At 38.8% G+C, this 17275-nt stretch overlaps 1 protein-coding gene and 1 pseudogene across 1 annotated transcript; both read right to left on the bottom strand.

Annotated features, from left to right (window-relative positions):
* Positions 1-202: 202 nt before the first annotated feature.
* On the bottom strand, positions 203-1799 carry LOC137125165 (S-adenosylhomocysteine hydrolase-like protein 1; annotated as a pseudogene).
* A 5872-nt stretch (positions 1800-7671) lies between these two features.
* On the bottom strand, positions 7672-16979 carry LOC137126340 (muscarinic acetylcholine receptor M2-like). The gene is made up of 4 exons (XM_067503009.1): positions 16855-16979; positions 11263-11496; positions 10279-11070; positions 7672-8890 (listed from the first exon to the last, which is right to left on the bottom strand). Exons 2-4 carry the CDS (start codon positions 11425-11427, stop codon positions 8579-8581), a joined length of 1269 nt encoding a protein of 422 aa, XP_067359110.1. The 5' UTR covers positions 11428-11496; positions 16855-16979; the 3' UTR covers positions 7672-8578.
* Between the last annotated feature and the right edge of the window lie 296 nt (positions 16980-17275).

The raw sequence follows: 17275 nt of genomic DNA, 5'->3' as shown, positions 1-17275 counted from the left end.
TAAACAGGATAATGTGCAGAGAGCCTCTCATGAGTGCAGCACAAACACCTAACTAAATTTTACAATTAATGTGTTTCTGTGCTCCATTTCTTGTGGTAACATTTTTTAGTAATAACAATAATAACAGTATCATCACCTCAGCGAGCAGAACAATTCATTTTCCATTAGGCCAGATAACATGATGCACCCGAGGCCTCACATGCTACCACTTCAGCTCTGCTGTCAATATACCCAGCTGAGAAGGAAAAAAGTCACAAGCAAATATGCACAGATTCGTATTAATTTATTTTTGTCGTAATCTGGCCCTCACAGTCACTTCCTGCCCTGGACTTTTATTTTGTACCCCTTTTTTCTCCACTTCCTGTCCCCAGTTATTTTTCCAGCTAACCAGTCATCAACAGTCACAATTGTTTTCACCTGTTCCCCTGCCTTTTAAAAACCCAGCTCTCCCCTTGATTCGCTGTCAGGTCATTGTCATCGTCATTTGTGTAGCACCCTGTTTCCAAGTTTACTTGGTTTCTGTGTCTTAGTTGTTTCCTGTGTCTTAGTTGTTTCCTGTGTATTCGCCTTTCACTTAAGAGTATTTGTTTTCTAGTGTGACTTTGTCTAGTTAACGCCTTACGTTCATGTTTAGCTCTCCCAGTGTTTGCTGGTGTCTTTGTTTTTAGTTCTCGTTAGCTCCCTCATTTTCTCCTTGGTTGATTAACCTCATCCTTGTTGGGTTTATGTTCAGTTCTACTTTTGAGACTCCTATTATCTACTCCCTTGTTTCATGTTTCTGTTTAGGTTTCTGTTTTAAAGACTTATGAGGGTTAGTTTCACCCCTCTGGGACTGTGCCAGTTTTGTCCTCCTTTATAGGAGTGTGATTATGTTAGTTGTTTTTCTTGTCGTTTTGTTATAATTATTAATAAAGCTTATCTTCTCACCAAATCCCTCTCGCCTTGTTGCTCTTGGGTCCACCCTAAATGCCAACCATGAAAATTTTATTACCAAATCTATTTCACTGTTGGAGTTTCCTAAATTAGAAATTATGCAGCCTCTCCTCATTCTGTCCAGATGTTCCCTTCCCACCACATTGTTATTTTGCTTGCAGAGAAAACACAATGAAATAAGTCGACCTGTGCGACCACTTCATTCAGTATAATCACTCTGAAGCCTCCCATGCTAAGAGGAGAAGGACATGATATTAAAATGTCTACAACCTGACAGGGGGGGGGGAAATACACTTTGCATCTCTGGTGATAAAAGCTTCAGTCATACCAGGCCTAAAAGCACAGATAGAATGCACTTCTGTGACATACACGACTCCACCCAGCACTTTCAGTGCAGCACAGGAATCTTTGCAGACCTAGAAGGAAGATAAAAAATGTTACATGTTACACTAATTTTACACCCATTACACCTAATTTACTGACCTACACCATAGCCACACAGCATCACTGGCTTTCCCCCAAACATGATGTCAGTGGTTTATTTCAACCAGAAAGAAAATTCAGGCTGGGGAATTGCATTACGCCTGCATTTTTTAGCTGTTTACCATGATAACAGGATTTGTTACCCATCCAGTACGGAATCCTTGTAGCTGTAAAGGTCGTAGGATTGAGTCATTAACATTCATTGCAGGGAATCACAGTCTACCGGCCTTTGACAGCTGGTACAGCCTGAAATACACAGCTGTGTGTAAAGTGGGGAATGACTTTGTTAACTTAATTTAAGTTTTGTATTAAACTGACTAATAGATGCCTGTAATACTCGCCTACACAATGCACTTGACCGTTCTGAACAGCCTGGGGTATTTTTTTTATAGATGCAGGTTGTCAGGCTGCCTCCGACATACAGAATCTAACAAGACAGAGACAAGATAAACTGTGTTTAACCCCCTTCATCCAAACTGTGGTTTTCAAACACACTGAACTAAGAGTCACATTAAAGAAACAATTCACCCAACCACAGTAAAGTAATGTATCTCATAGAAACAAAAAATAAACTTGATTTGCTGAGGTATTGGTTGTTTTGAAACCCAGTAAAACATGCTTAACATTTGAGTTTTGGTGGCAAAAGTGATAAAACAAAACATTTGCAAACTGACAAATGACAATTATAAACTTAAAATGTTAACTATGCTATTCCCTCAAAATCCACAGATGTAAGCAAAGTTTTTTAATAGACTGCCTTGTTCGGCACCAACACATCGATCAATACACCACATAAAGTCATCCTCTGATTCTCCTCTCCACCCAAACACAGAGACGCCTTAGAGGGAATTGGAGGTAAAGTCATGTGATGTGGAACAAATATGAACAGTTGTTAAAAAGTTGGTGCAGACAGTTGTACCAATTTAAAATTTAACATCATTATCACATATCTCATATAGAGATCTGAAAAAAGGTTTGAAATCAACTCAGCTATTGTAAAAGTTGAATGTATGACAATAAGTATTTTAATTAAGCAGATTTAATATGCAAAAAAATCTCCTTGAGAAAAAATTTAAGCATTTATTTCTGCTTTACATGGTCAAAATCACTAAATCCTTTTTTTACTGGCAGAGCTGATGTACTGATTTCACAGACTGAGGCTCTGTGCCACACCTCACCTCAAATAGTCCAGGTGACAAGTGGACAGAAGAAAGAGGAGAAAGTGAAAACATACTGGGTCTTTGTGAGACTCTGGGAAAAGAGACGACCTTTAGAGATGGAGTGAGAAGATAGCTGAAAGGAGAAACTAAGTTAGGCCACAGATCAATGAGGCATAAAGAAGACCTCTGCAGTTGAAAAACACAAGCTTTAAGGGATCTAAGATCTAAGACTCTTCTATCATCCAACAAGCATTTCATACCTCTGGAAATATTAGGCTGTGTTATGGGTAATATCGTTTTTTAACTTTACTTGTAATAGAAACAAAAAGTCATACATTTTGGCTTCTGGTGCTTCCATTTTCACTCCACACCCTAGATTGTTTTCACTTTTGTGGTCTTGACTGAGACTGACTTTGGTTACATCACTTGAGGTAATATCAGAATTGTGCAACTTACTCTGGAGCCAGAAATGGCTGCAAACAACATCTTTTGTGTATGAATTATACTGAAAGACCTGCAAACAGGCTTTGATGTGGCTGCTCTGTCTTTTCAGAGACACAAAATGAATGCAGGCATGCTGGAGTATGCTTACAGGCACACAAACTATGTTTGATGTCGTGATACCGACAAACCCAGACAAAAGTCCGTAAATGTACCAATGTACTCACCATGTCAGCCTTCAATAACCCACGCTCCCCTCCCAGCCTCAGATACATATTTCCTGTATCTGAACTGAGATGTTCCTACTGCTCTTTGCTGCTTTTAGCATCTGCAGCAAGTTGAGTCTGTGTTTAAGTGCATGATATTTGGTGATTTTCTCTGATGTTCTTCTGATAGCAGAACCGGCCACTCCTGCCTCTTCATTCAGCCAACTCCTTCCCTCAAATGTGGATTAGAGTAATAGTCAGATAGTGGCAGGTCCTCCCAAGAGGCTCCTGTCTGGCTCTTTTCCTGTGCTATGAGTCTATTCACACTCAGCAGTGGAGTAAATTAGGTTTCTCCTCAGGTGATCAGACTGCAGACTAAATGCTGAGCCATACCCTGCCCACACATACATCTGATATTTCCTAAAGTAGATCATTTGTCCTCGATGCATATATGTGTAGAGGTTCAACACTTCAACACAGCTTTTACACAATGTTCTCTTAAAGAGAAGCACTTACACTCAGAGCCTTGCAGTACTCAGAGAAAGTTTTTTGCTGTTGTTTTGCTTTGATATCACTGACTCAAAAAATCATCTACTCAAAAACGCGAGTGCATTGAGGCCTGAGGGTTACATTTTAACAGGCAGGGTGAAATGTATTTCACCTTGAACTTCTATAGTAGCAACTGTGGCCCTGTGTTAACCATCCACCTTCCTTTGAGGGTCTAATGTCAAGCTCAAAGACAAAATGTCTATGGTCAAGTAAAGTGTCATACAAGTATATGCACATGTACAGTAAAGTATTATTTATTGCACAGGTATGGGCAGAAAAGTTATGTTTTTAAGCTTAACCTGATAACATAATTAAGAAACAGTAAAGGAAATGTTCACAGTTTAACAGTCAGGTCCAAAAGTGAACAATAAAACATGATTTGGTTGCAGCAATATTTTCTCCTGGCCATGACAATTAACAGATAACCATTATAACAGACGACATTTGACCCCTTAACCTTCAAATTGTGAAAGCCATTATCAAACCTGGAGTTAGATTTTGAATGAGCAATTATTAAACCAAGTACACTGATTACATGCAGGGTTTATCTAAAAGTACAACGGATAAGATCATGAAAAAATTGTGCTTCTTAAAACCTCTGTACCTAAGTAGAGATCCATCTGCTCGTCACTGGGAAAAATCAAAGAACAAATTCAAAAACATGTTTCATAAAATAGCCTCGGAAAACCATACATAGACATTACAAGTTTTTTATAAATGTTTTGGCTGCATGCTGCAAATAATTAAAGGTATAAGGTTTCTGACACGGAGCCTTTGGGTGCAGTGGCATCACCACACAGTGTAACACCAGAGGGCGTAACAGTTCCACAGAGGAGTTTTACCACAGTTGACTCAGCAAAACCTGTCCTTTCTTTATACTGTGTGAAAACTGTGGGAGGATTTCACTTTGATTCCTTCTGTTCTATGTTGGACAGGAACAGGGACAGCCAGTCCAAAGGGACCCTAGGTTGGAGGGAATATTAAAACAGTATTGAGTCCTCTACCTCCAGCGAAAGCTTTCTCTCATTTTTCTTATTCAGTACAGGAATTTCAGACTTTGGTGTTAAATTGCAAAGGTTATACAAATGTCCCTGTTAATGATCAGCGAAGTGTTCATAGGAGCCTGTAGCATCACCCATCATCACTGGTGCCAGAGACTGGACAAAGTCATAAGGAATCAGCTACGTTTCTGGACTTCCTGGAGGAGTGAAAAGGGGAGGATCATGACCAAACTCTTGGTCACTATGGACAACCCAGTACTTTTTAAAGTAATTCAGCTGCTGAAACACTCGAATTTCCCACATGAGAATCAAGTGTTATTTTTTTGCTGCAAATGCCTCTTCTTGCTATGTAATGTTTGGGTGTAGCCTGCCCCTAACCACCCATGCCACACCTGAACTGATAATAGCATGGAAGGGGCATGCTTCATTTCCCCCCTTGTTTACTTCTGCATGGCACCTGGAGGATTTGCAGACTCTTATCTCCTCTTGACTGAACACTGGATGCATGATTTATGTAAGTTCTGAGCACTGGACTTGGTTTTGCCACGTGCATTGGGAATAGTTGTTTCCTTTTAAAGCTGATATGTAGGAGATTTTATAGTTGAATACTTAGAGTTCTGTGTTTATAATAGTATGTCTACTTGTTTTTATATTATTATACAATTATCATAAATACTGTACATTTTGGCAGACATTAGGGCCACTTTCTTTGTTTTAGTGATTTTGGATGGTTCCAAAGTTTTGCTCTATTTTGATTTGTGCTTTGTAATCATCTTCTCTTTGGCAACAGAGTTACGGTTATCTATACTGACGCTTGTGTATATGTAATTTTCATTTTCCTTTTATTCCAATCCACATTCTGTTCAGTGTGTCCCAGAAAAAAAATTCAAAATCATGGAATCACCTGACAAGGGTCAGAACAGATGTACACAGGCACTAATGTAAAAATAGTCTCCAGTCAAACATGTGGATGTTTTACAGAAGGAAACAAGAAAAGAAGGGAGTGTACATTACATGTTTTTTCAATTTCTAACAAGCATTGTTTAAAACTGGAGTCACACTGTCAAAACTCTTCACAGTCAGCAAAACAGAAGTCCATATGGAGCAAACTGTGAATCACTTTTTATTGCTTTCCCACAAAATGCATTCTGTGACCAGTTACCAAAATTCCTAAACTCTTTTCTCAGCCAGAGACCATCCCATGCAAATGCTAAATTACATTGGTAAAAACTGTTAAAAATGCAATCAAAACAGAATGATGAAAAAAAAATCCAATTGAAATCTACAGAAAATTATATCATAAATATTGCTGACTGCAGTCTACAGCTGAAAACCTACTGAGGTCACCTGTGTTTGGCCCATTAGCCAAAAGATTAGGGGAACAGGAAAGAATTCTGTTATCAATATGTCCAGGTAAGATGTGTCTTCAATGAACAGAATACATACATAGCTATGCATAATGTGCTTTAGAGTGGATTTACTTCATTTTAGATGGTAATCGAAATGGAGGCCAGAACAACTCCACATATGTTCATTTTGTGGATGAAGCTGGATTCCACCTGGCAAAAACACAGTAAGGAAGAAATGCCATTGGGCAGTGGGCAACTGTGGACGTTCCAAGCCAGAGAGGAGAAGACATTTGAATGTGTGCAGCCCTCTCCAATGTACAAACCTCTCATTGGTCCCTACAATGCAGAGAGGGTAATTCCACTCCTGGATCACCTCCATAATCAATTTGTGCCAGTAGAGGAGAGGTCAAAGGTCAAGGAAGACAACACGACCACTCTCTACATGACCAGCTGTCCTTACTGGACGGTATGAATACAAGGTGTGGAGATATTTCTCCTGAAGTCTGCCAGGGTTGGATTAGACATTCTAAAATATTCTACCCAAGATGCTTTGGCAGAGAAGGCATAAGATGTGACGTTGATGAAAACATGTGGCCATAAAGAAGAGAGGGTGTGAGTGTTATACATAAAGTACTGTATTTCTTGCGCACTATGCAGGAAATAGGATCCATAAATGGAATTGAAGCAAATTTCTGCATTATCGATTCACTTGTTACAATATACGATATAATATAGAATAATTTAGTACACAAAAATAAAGTGCAAAAGTTTATATTCTATAATAACAGTGGTTTTGAAACAGCATTTACATTTAAAAATGTCTTTTATGTAATGCTCTCTGTTGTTAGTATTTTGAAGTTCAGTGTGTTAAGGGTGTTAAGCTGACAGTGGCGTAACGTGCTCCAACTGACATGTTTAAAAGACTGGAGTATTTTGAAACATTTGCAAATGACCTAGAACTGAGGCTGAGTTACAATACTAGTGGAGAGGATACATGAATCAGTAGTGTGGGTTTTACAGGTTTTATTTTCTTTATTCTACCTGGGGACAACAAAGCTGTAGTTTTGTTCTTGCAGGGACAGCTGCGGCACATGGTTACAGGTACAAGAGGGCAGCAGATGATTACAAGTTATGAACAACTCAGCAGTCTTTAGCAGCATCACATTTCACCATCTACTCTTTCAACAGGTAAGTATTACCTGCCTCTCCGTCGTTCCTTCGTTGACAATTCAGCAGTATCCAGTGATCATGTAAATCAATTTCCAGAGCTTGTAAACTGTAACCTTTTCCTCTTTATGTCTTTCCCTCTCCTCCTTCAGTACTGCACTTAAAAGTAATTTTATGCGGTGTATTGTGAAATTCCTCCCACCAGGGAGCAGCAAAGACTGGGATGTCCAGCTAAAGGTCCAAAATGAATATGAAACTAATAAATTAGTTTCTATGTTTTTATTTTTGCACCAACCTATTTTATTCAAAGCACTTTATGCCAAAGAAAACTGACACTAAATTCTGTGTTCTGTCATGATATTTTATTAACAGAAAACAGGCATTTCATGAAAAACATTTCATTTCACAATAGCATAGATTACAGATGCCATTAGCTTACCATAACTAAGATGATCTAACTACAAAGGAGGCACACCCCCCCACATGCACACATGTATACACTGATCAACCAAAACAATTAAACCACTGACAAATTAGGCAAATGCCATTAATTATCTCATTGCAAGGTCACCTGTCAAGGGTTAGGATATACACCAATCAACCACAACAATAAAACTATCTCCTTAATATTGTGTAGGTCCCACTCAGGGCACCAAAACACTTCTAATGCTCACTTCTAATACTCCACTAGACCTCTGTATGTGTATGTCCTCCAGTGCCTGCTGTCAGCAGCTGTCAGTCACATCGTAGGTTGCTGTTTATAATTTGGTGTGGTCACATTCCTGCTGACCATCCATTGCTGAAAGTGCCTGCAGTGGGCATGCGGCCGTCCCAAAAGGAGCCACAGAGCTATGGAGGAAGCTGCCCTGGTCTGATGAATCACATTTTTCTTCAGAGGTCTTCCTCACAAAACCTTAACATTTGCCACAATTTTACTGTTTGGGTAGAAACAGATTGCATATTGAAAAACACAAACACAAGCTTATTTAGAAATGAAGCAAAGAGGAACACATCACTTAAATTAACTTTTTCAAAATAAAATGCATTCCCACCAGGATGTACACGCACTGTACAATGTACTGTCTTAGAATTGCAATACAATGCCATAGCTGTTAAATAATTTAATTAATAGTTAATTTAAAGGTAAGTGCAAACAATTTCATTCCAATGGCAGTGACAATATGTTTTGTAAGAACACACATCGTTTATATTTCAATAATGCTTTCTTCAAAAAGTGTAAGCTGTTAACTAGATTTTTCATATTCATTAGATTTTTTGTATTTTCATGCTCATCGTGCTTTTCGTATGTTCTTGTACTGACACAGAAGCAGGTGCTTGAAGGTGTTTTTGAAGGTGGGGTTGCAAAGGGCGTAGCAGGCCGGGTTGACAGTGCTGTTGATGTAGCAGAACCAGTAGCCGAAGGTCCAGAGGGGGTTTGGTATACAGGCGGAACAGAAAGTGTTGATCAGAACCATCACATTGTACGGTGTCCAGGTGGCTACAAAAGCTACCAGGATGGCTGTGATGGTGCGTGCCACCTTTTTCTCCCTTGAGGATAAACTCTTCTTTTTCCACTTTGCCACAGCACTCTGCTTTGTTACCTAAAGAAGATGAAATATTCATTCATTGCTTTTATTTTTGCCCTTTGCTTGATTTTTGCCCACTAGGAGGCACTAGAGTGAGCTATAAACACAACATTGACATCTCCTCTTCAAGATGTGGTGCACATTTTAGTAAACAATTGTACAATTTCCAAAATCCAGCAGAGATTGAGAACCATTATATTATACAGTATACATTCATTTTTCTGGCCCTTGCAGCTGTAAGTCCACTCATCTATCACATTTCTGCATGATTTACCTGTTGTTCTGGCAATCGGTTTGTGTATTTTTTTCTCCCATCCAGATCGTTGCTTCAGAGCATGCAGAGCACTGATTTACTCACTTGGTCAGATGTCCCTAAATCTATAAGATGTCCCTTATAGATTTATACTACATCATTATCTGCCCCTACTGCTTCAGTGAACCTTTGAAAATTATTTTGTTGTTGTTGTTTTGCAGAATGTTTTAACCTAAAGATCTGAAATATTGCTGCTTGTAATTACTTGACTGCCCACAAATGGTTGAGCTATTTTATGTTAAAGACACTGAGGCAAATGCTGCATTATCTTGGTTTTACATCTGTTTGCCACCACATTACCACTCCATTATTCACGCTCTTTTTAGTTCTGTTTTTGTCTACCAGCTACCTGGAAGCTTTTCATTCTATAGCTTCTGAAAGCGTAGTGTACAATTTGTGTTTAAAGCCTTTCCACTGAAACTGTAAAACAATACAACAACAAATTAAAATTAACCAATAATTAAAATATACTAGAATCTACAAAAGGTCCTGTGGTCACAGCATTTCTTTGAGCCAAATTACCTCAGCATGATAAGATCACAATGACAATGCTAGTATGCTGAGTGATATTGTTTATGATAGTTGCCTTTTTAGTTTTTGTTGTCGTGTTAATAATTGATAATTACCACTAAATTGAATTAGTTTTGCAAGTATTTAGACATAAATTAAAGAATTTCACTATGAAATGAACCGATGATGGTTGGATGATGTTTGTACCAAATTCTTTGGCAATCCTTTCAGTTGCTGAGATACTGTACTTTACTTAAATTCAATTAACTCTGGACAGATTTGCAGTCTATCACAGGGCTGACACAGAGAAATAGAAAGACATATTCACTCCTCCGGGCATTTTAAAGTAATCAGAAATTAGCGTGCATGACTTTGGTTTGTAGGAGGAATCTGGAGCACCTAGACGAATCCCACACCAGCACAGGGTGAACATGCAAACTCCACACAGTAAAGTCACAGCCAATCAATCAGGTTGGAACCTATAACCATCTAACTGTGAGCTGGAAGTGCGAAATACTTCACCACCGTGCCAACTAGTGGTCAAACCAGAAAATGATTGTAACAAAAAAATAAAATTTACCTTAAAGAGTGTCCTTGTGACCAGTGTATCAGCAGACGTGTTCCCCAGGGAAGGAGATACTTGATTTGTACTTTTCTGTGATGACATCGAGTATGCTGTGTCCTTAGATTTTGTAGGATAGATGCTTTCTGACGTGAAGTCAACCTGGTTGCGACTTTCTTCTTGGGTGGGCCTGTTTCCGTTCTGCTGCAACATTTCCTTTTCCTTCTGGTCCTCACACCCCTCCTCCTGGCTTTGAAAGGGGCCGTCTGCCAGACTGGTACCTGAGGTCTTCCTGCTTTCCCTCCCTATGCGACTGCGGCTGACCTTGGAGATGCGCCAATAAAGGTAGATCATGATGGCAACTGGCAGATAAAACGCAGCGATGGCTGTCCCGAATGTCACCACTGGGTTTGAGAAGAACTGGATGTAGCATTGACCTGGTGGCACGGTTCTCCCATTTACAATGAACTGCCAGAATAAAATGGCTGGAGCCCATAGAATAAAGGACAAGACCCAGGCACCAGCAATCATCAGGCCCGCCATCTTGGTGCTGCGGCGTGCTGGGTAAACGAGGGGTTTGGTGACACAGAAGTAACGGTCAAAACTAATGATGAGCAGGTTCATGACTGAGGCGTTGCTGACAACATAATCGACAGCCAACCATAGGTCACACACCACTGGCCCCAAAGGCCAGTATCCAATCACAATGTAGACTGTGTAGAGATTCATAGAACAGATACCAATAATGAGGTCTGCACAGGCCAGGCTGAACAGGAAGTAGTTGTTGACGGTCTGCAGGTTCCTGTTTACCTTGAGAGAAACAACATAGAGCAGCCTGTCAGACGCTAACAATGTGTGTTTTCACTTGTATTAGATTACACCTCTGCAGAGGTTTGTACAAGCCATTCTTATCTCGAAGTCTGAGTCTGCATTACATGGTGTCCAGAGATAGATAGTTGAAACATTGTTAATCATGAACGATCAAAACAAGAAAAGCCAAACCTTTATAGAGAGCATGACCAGGATGTTTCCGACGATAGTGATCAGACTCAGAGATCCAGCCACCAGGACGATGAACACTGTTTCCGCAGTTGTAGACGGACTGAGGCTCATGTTGCTGCTACTGTTGATGCTGGTGTTGTGGGATGAGTTCAGAATTTCCATCATGTCTCTGTGTAAATATCTGTAGATATATTCTCACAGATCCCTCAGACTTGCATCATATCTGATCAATACCTGGTAATGACAAAGATTTTGAAAGTTTCACCTTCTTTCCAGCTTTTATGCCTCATTGATGTTAAAAACGTGTGTGTTTGTGTGTGGTTTTATCTGCCTGCACAGTCACAGATGCAAAAACATGCATAACTTTTAGTGTGTTTACATTTAGCAGGTGTTTGACTGTGTTTGGCCCAGGTAGAAGGATGGACAGGTGAGCAAATAAAGGCTGCAGCTGCTGTGTTTAAAACAACACATACTCACATAAGGAGAAGCACATTGTAACTGGTCTGGAGTTTAAATCTGTAAATGTGTGAAGTGAGTGTTATCTTCTATCTGCAGCTGTTGTAGGAAAATTACTTTGTATATCTGATTTGACCAAATGGTGTCAGATGCTACAGATTTTTAAACCATTTATGCATCTGGATAAAATGTGGCTCGAACAATTTTTCAAATTGTATAAAAGCATAAATGGTTTCTTTTCCAAGCTTTACCCTTTCTCTTCACTTTCAGCTCAACACCTCTGATTAAATCTGACCTGACAGGTTGAACGAGGTCACCTACACCTCTAGAGAGTTCATTTAAATTTCTTTTTCGGCCATGAAATTCACAAAATGTCCTTTGAGTATCCAATTTGTGTGTGAGAGCCCACTCAAAAATGTCAAGTTGTTATCACGACCCTCCAGGCGTATAGAAGCCATTTCCTTACAACTTCTCTGCTTGTGGATATATAGTACGTAGGACCGGGTTGGTGTTGTGATTCGGCATGCACATGCCTATTTGTTCTTGTGTGTTTGCCCCTGGAGACAAATGTCCAAATAAACCCTATTGTAACTAGAACCTTTTCTGATTCATGAGGGAAAAGTAGGTAAAAGGGGGAGAACTTTGTTTTTTAGCACTACAAGTGCAATAATGGCAATAATGTTTATGTGACTTTCCATTGGTTTTCCACTGGGCCCATCCACACTAAAAATGCAGGTTCACTCACAATGTTGTTTGGTATTTTAAATAAAATCATTTACTAATTAACAGAATGCATCTTTTGCTCTATCAGCTTTTTTACATAATGCGCTGTTTTCAAAAATACTCAAGGGGATCAAAGTGACAGCGACACCACAATTACAAAGTGTTGTTAAAGAAGACATACCAAGAAACATCAGGAACATTAGGAAAAGACCTACATTATACACAGTACAACAATGTGATTACCTGAAATATTCTGATCAGGAAATCAATGTAAAGACACTTAGATGAGACAATGAGGGCCATTGCATGCTGCTGTAACCCTGTAAGTGACTCCATTAGGCAACATGATAACATCATACTGTACTTGAGAGATGTTTTCTTCCTGCTCTTACAGACAGATAAAACTTCATTACAGCACTCTATGACATCTCTATGACTTACTCATCAAAGACCCATTCCGGCCTTTTTTCCATCTCAGCTGAGAAAGAAAACATGGCCATGAGCTTTAATTGTGCTGTTTCGCTATTTGTCATGAGGACAAATCAATAAGGTATTGACCATGGAAAGACTGGAATATCAAATAAGCCCAGGGGTTTGACTCGGCCGATTGCAACCAGCATGTAAAGACTGGCAGAGGTGTCCCAATACCACAGATTTAGGTAATTTAACAGTAGTACACAAACCAATAAATGCATAAGCACCAAAGAAAGTTCTTGTGCTGGTACATTATGTACCTGGATAAGCACATGAGAATAAATTAAGTCTTCTGAAGCTGATGACTTTTCTAATATGCAACAGGTTTTTTCGTACAAAACAGGTAAAATAACATTTAATTTACTATAGGTACAGTAGTTGACACTGTTGTACTGTCTCAAAAGACAAATGATGTTGCCGCATTTAGTCATGATGAATCATTGGATAGGTAAAGGTAAATGAACACGATGTTTCCTCTAGGTGACGGATTGTGTGAATTTAAAGCTCGAAACCGAATGTATAATTCATAACCGTCATGTCTAATCATTGGCAGCCACTGGCAATGGCTTTGCATGGTATTCCACAGAACACGTGTCTCAAAATAATTACAATTTTCCACTAATACCTTGCTGCAATCCTCTCCACTGGCTCTCTGAAAACAGCCCCCAACAAACACTGTTTCCTTGACAAATTGTTAACCAAACTATAAAGGCAAACTTTAAAGGCAAACTTCAAAGGTAAATCTTAAATGCAGTTATGTTAAGTAATTGATAACGTCATCGGTACACTTATACATAAGCTCATCAATTTCCCCAACCATCCATGACACAGTGACAATAGAAACACAGAAGCAGAAATAACTGAGAAAACCCCTGTTGGCTCACACAGTCATAGTAAAATAATGAAAATATCCTTGCAAAATGTGTTACTCCCTTTGATGAACTAATACTAATACTTTGTTTGCCCCCCTTCTTTTTTTCATGACCTCCTCCATCCTCTTAGGATGCACTGTTTATATCATTTCAGGGGTAATGTTAGCCCACTATTCGTGGCACAATTGTCCAAACTCTACCAAATTCCTAGTTGTCTGCCATGTAAAGCCTCTTTACATCTATCCACTGGTTTTTAATTAATTAGGTTTTAAACGATTCTTACTTGACTTTACTTTGTTCTTTTGATCAGTGTCTTTGTTGAAGAATCAACTGCTTCTTCATTTTTAGCGTTTTGACTGATGACGTTGCTTTAAAATCGTTTGACATTGGGCTGCATTCATTCTTCCATCAACATTATGCAGAGGTCAGTGCCTGATGTAGACATAAACCCCCAAAGCATCAGCGAGCAACCAACATGTTTGACTGTGGGAATTGTGTTTCCCCTCCTATTAGGCAGTTTTTTCTCACCATACATAACAAATAATTCAACTTTGGGTTCGTCACACCACATAATCTTGTTCCAAAACTCATTTGGATTGTTACCATGCTCCTTATCATACTCTAACCCTGCTGCCTTATGTTTAGACCACGCTTGATTGTGGAAATGTAGACTTTTATTCTAGTTACATTTAAGGATGTTTTCAGGTCCTCTGTTTTGGATTTTTACAATCCTTGGTTTTACTTGGTTTTACTTGGTTTTTCATTTATTGAAAAAGTCTAAGTATGTCCATGAAGTTTCTTCCATTTCTGGATTTTGGACTTCAAGGTTGGTACTGGTATCCCTAAATGCAGTGAAATATATTTTTAAATGTTTCTCCAGTTTTATGAAAGTTTACCAATTTCATTTGAGGCCCTCTGTAAGCTTTTTTTCCTGATCTCGTTGTTGTTTCTCTCAGCAAACTGCTTGAGACTGCCTCTGGAAACAGAAAGTCTACAGCCAGTTTAACACACTTAGTGCAACTTACCAAGCAATATGTTTTAATAGTCTTTTTTTAAAAAGATATGACATCTGATTTTACATATTAATTTAATTACCTAATGGGAAATAAAAACCATTTGCAAAGATAATTTTGATTATTTTCCTTTATATATCATCCTCCATTCAATACAAATAGAAGTAAAACCTCTACAATGCAAAGAAAACACACACACACACACACACACACACACATATATATATATATATATATATATATATATATATATATATATATATATATATATATATATATATATATATATATATATATATATATATACATATATACATATATACATGTATATATATGTGTGTGTGTTTTCTTTGCATTGTAGAGGTTTTACTTCTATTTGTATTGAATGGAGAGATTTCTTTATCATTTAATCATCATGAATTGCAGATAATAAAATCCTAAAACTTCTTTGCAAGTCAGAGAGGTTAGAAGTTAGCCATGTGCTTGGCATCATATATTGTGTTGTGTATGTTTGAACCTGTCCTTGTATCTTACTTCTAATCGCAGGAATAAGGCCTACATTGGTAGACCTTCCCAATTGTTATTCAGGAATACTGGAGAGAGTCAAGGAGCCAAACAGTATTTTTTTGACAGGCATAGAAAGTAATTAGATCCAGCAGATGCTGCATGCAACAGCTGTGCCGGTAATATGCTTCTAGGATAGAGTGGTAATCATCTGGCAATGTATGTTCTGCTTTAAAAAGTCTGTTTGATATTGTGACCACTGCAAAGTCAGTAGTCACCAGCAGAGGAGACAGTGAAACAAAGGCCTTGTTTGCAGAGAAAAGAGCAGGTGTGGAAACACACCCCTGCGACTGTGGATGATGTGGATGAGTACGCAGTCTGGTCAAAAGGAAGATTTGACGACCCGATCAAATTGCTGTAGTTAGTCTATTTGACTGTAAAATAGATTTTCTCACATCAATCTGCTGTATTTTTTGTTTATGTCTTTTCAGGGTGACCATCTTTCTAAATGCTAATCAGTAATGTTACTGTATTTGCAACTGCAAACCACAACATACATGTGTGCATAGAAAAGTACAGAATGGCTGTAGTCTGTAACGTTGTTTGACATTTTGGCACCAAACATTGTTTAGCAAAGCTGCATTTGACAGAACTGAAATTGTTTTTCAATTGTTTATTTTGCAGCAGATGTTGCTGATGCTATTGCAACAGTTAGTGCAAGTAGTGGTGTTGTGCAGCCTGAGTCTGAAAAGTGAGAAATTTCACATTAACCTGAGCTTTGGCCTCACGCAGCCGTGTAAAAAAGAACAAAGCAAACCACTGAAGCACTGTAATGGAGTCGGATAGAGAAATAAAACACTAATAACAGAGTGACCAAGGTACGAGTTAGATGACTCACAAAGACGGGGAAATAATAAAAAGGACACCAGAGTGCCACAGAAAAGTCTTCCTCAGGGCACAGGATTATGAGTGTTGTTGAGTAATGACCTGATTTCATCTAGCAAGCCTACAGTTTTCATGGGTAAGCTGTCTGTTTGCAATCTAATTTCCCTCTTAGTCACAAGAATAGTGTAACCAATGAATTCCTTGGGAGCAGGGAGACTGGGGAATCTAGAGTTGGGAGGCAGACTGACACCAGCTCAGGACAGAACCAGTCTTAGGGGAACTATACTACAACCCAGTTCTGTTACAATAAATGCAAACAGGATGCATGCATGTGAGAACTGGAATTTCAATCAATACGTTGACGTATCATAATGCTTTTAAGGTGTCTGTGAGTCTACATTCACTTTCAAAAATGTCTTCACTTGACTTTTTTAATCAAGTTTTTTAATTTTATTTTATAGTGTATTAACATTTTACATGTTGACACAATTCGTGAAGGGATTTTAAAATCAACAATCAAAATACAAGAAGGAATCATCATTTTTTCAACTTTACAGAAATGCTGTGCTTTAATCTGTCTCTAGTAAAGCCTCAGTTTGCAGATTTTAACATCAACTTTTCCCTACTACTTTGATAGTTTAGAGAAATTCAAAACGTATTCTTACCTGCAGGACTTTGGTAGAAATCCACAGATAAATGTCATGTTATCTTGTCTGCAGAGAATGATGTGTGCGAGCTGTTTTAGTTTTGTCCATGTTACTCTCAATTCTGTGGATAGAGTGGAGCAGACAGAGAAGCAGAAAGTAACCTGACGTTGATGTTGCCCCTCCTCTGACAAGAACCAGTGTGTGTGTGTGTGTGTGTGTGTGTGTGTGTGTGTGTGTGTGTGTGTTTGTGTGTGTGTCAGAGGCTGACAGAGGAGTGGGGAGGGGTTATGGGGGCTATTAAAGACTGGTGTGTTGAATCCTTTAAGCTAGGGTCACAAATTTGAATAAACAAGACACTGAGAGAGAGAGGGAGGGAGAGAGAAAAGTTTGATTAAGGACCATGGAGAACACCGGCCTCTCCAGCACAAACACATGTTCT

This window comes from Channa argus, chromosome 4 (assembly GCF_033026475.1).
Source record: "Channa argus isolate prfri chromosome 4, Channa argus male v1.0, whole genome shotgun sequence".
Lineage (NCBI taxonomy): Eukaryota > Metazoa > Chordata > Actinopteri > Anabantiformes > Channidae > Channa > Channa argus.
This window is presented reverse-complemented; position numbering and strand designations above follow the sequence as displayed.